Source organism: Amphimedon queenslandica, unplaced genomic scaffold (assembly GCF_000090795.2).
Source record: "Amphimedon queenslandica unplaced genomic scaffold, v1.1 AMPQUscaffold_9523, whole genome shotgun sequence".
NCBI lineage: Eukaryota > Metazoa > Porifera > Demospongiae > Haplosclerida > Niphatidae > Amphimedon > Amphimedon queenslandica.
Genome location: NW_003550205.1, coordinates 1 through 1,680, shown reverse-complemented (window position 1 = coordinate 1,680; position 1,680 = coordinate 1). Strand labels below are relative to the sequence as shown.

Sequence of the window (1,680 nt, the reverse complement as noted above, 5' to 3'; positions counted from 1 at the left end):
TTATTCAATTATTAGATGTAGATCTAACTGGCTCCACCTGGCACCTACCATCCACGTGGTTCATGATGGAGGCTACAAAGCAGAAAGCTCACAAAAAGCGACAAGCTGGTACCAAAGCTATCAAAAAGAAGAAAAGGGACAAGAAGGGGAAGGAAAACGAGGAAGCAGAGGATCAAAGAAACCCCAAGGCTTTCACTTATCGCAGCGCCATCAGAGCAGCCAGATCAAAGAGGAGGACACTAGACATCAGTGAAAAGAGGAACCGTCTCCCCCAGGTGGACAGGACTCCAATTGAACCACCTCCAGTACTAATAGCTGTAGTAGGACCACCTAAAGTTGGGAAAACGACTCTAATTAATGGACTAGTGAAGCACTTCACTCATCACACTGTGTCCAAGAACCAGGGACCAGTCACTCTAGTGTCAGGTAATCGTTTAACGTGTGACAGTTTTAAAAGTGGATAATTATTTTTGTATTCGACCTTTATCAAAAGGTTTGTTCTTACAAAATTTTTGCTATTCTGCCATCTTGTTTTGTAAATTGATTTTCATGGAATTTCATAGTAATGTTGTGGATTGTTAAGAAATCCGTTAAATTTGTTATTCTTGGAAAGAAACAGCCATAAAGTCTTGACTATGTGGGAAGAGTGTGTAGTGTGTACTCAGATGTACAGGAATGTCATGCCTACCTAAATAGTACTACCTAAATTAGTACAAAACACAAAGCATCTCTTCCTTAGTTATTGCTTGTAATTGATCCTTCTCTTTCTCTGTTTCTCTGTCCTCTCTCTCTTTCCTCAGGTAAAAAGAGACGTATCACATTTATTGAGTGCAATAATGACATCAATACAATGATTGACATAGCAAAAGTCGTAGACCTTGTAAGTAATCACAATAATAGTTTAATGATCACAGAAATATTAATGAGCCCGGATGTATTTTATCTGGTATGTATGGTGTCTATAAATATCACCAAAGGAAAAATAGCACTATCTTTATTATCTTGAATTTTTAGTAGCTACAACTTTTTGCCTGTTGTACATTATACATGTAGGTATTGCTGCTTGTTGATGCTAGTTTTGGTTTTGAGATGGAGACGTTTGAGTTCTTAAATATCCTACAGACCCACGGGTTCCCTCGTGTGATGGGAGTACTGACACACCTTGACATGATGAAGAAGAACAAAAACTTGAGGAGGCTAAAAAAGAAACTCAAACAAAGATTTTGGACAGAGATATATCAGGTGAGATAGGAGAGAGTGTCAGTTTATAGGAAGAATTATTAAGTAACCTTCAATTATTGTACATGTACATGTACATGTGCATTTAGCTTGATTGATTTTGAATTACAAAAAATTGAACAAGCAGATAAAAGTGCAAATGCTTACTTGAAATAATTACGATAATCTGAACCCAATTTTTATTGCATGTTTGATTAGTTAATATACTGGTAATGTGACTCAGTCTTCATTTATCGATATTAAAGCATTTTTTATTTTATTTGTTTAGGGCGCAAAACTTTTCTATCTGTCCAACATTCGTCATGGTCAATACATGAAGAATGAATTGCATAATCTTGGTCGGTTTATATCAGTCACAAAGTTCAAGCCACTAGACTGGCAGTCATCCCATCCTTACCTCATTGCTGACAGGTAGTGTGGTTAATGGTTATACATGTACAT

At 36.8% G+C, this 1,680-nt stretch overlaps 1 protein-coding gene across 1 annotated transcript; it reads left to right on the top strand.

Moving 5' to 3' along the window:
- Positions 1–26: 26 nt before the first annotated feature.
- Positions 27–1,654, top strand: LOC100639550 (ribosome biogenesis protein BMS1 homolog). The gene is made up of 4 exons (XM_011410267.2): positions 27–426; positions 801–880; positions 1,054–1,242; positions 1,508–1,654. Exons 1-4 carry the CDS (start codon positions 63–65, stop codon positions 1,652–1,654), a joined length of 780 nt encoding a protein of 259 aa, XP_011408569.1. The 5' UTR covers positions 27–62.
- The last annotated feature ends 26 nt before the right edge of the window (positions 1,655–1,680 follow it).

Bases quoted from the DNA above. Each gene is read 5' to 3' on its own strand.
- LOC100639550 (XM_011410267.2), top strand. From the start codon at position 63: ATGATGGAGGCTACAAAGCAGAAAGCTCACAAAAAGCGACAAGCTGGT. The intron at 881-1,053 runs GTAAGTAATCAC...TTATACATGTAG, and splicing joins TAGCAAAAGTCGTAGACCTT to GTATTGCTGCTTGTTGATGC. The intron at 1,243-1,507 runs GTGAGATAGGAG...TTATTTGTTTAG, and splicing joins TTTGGACAGAGATATATCAG to GGCGCAAAACTTTTCTATCT.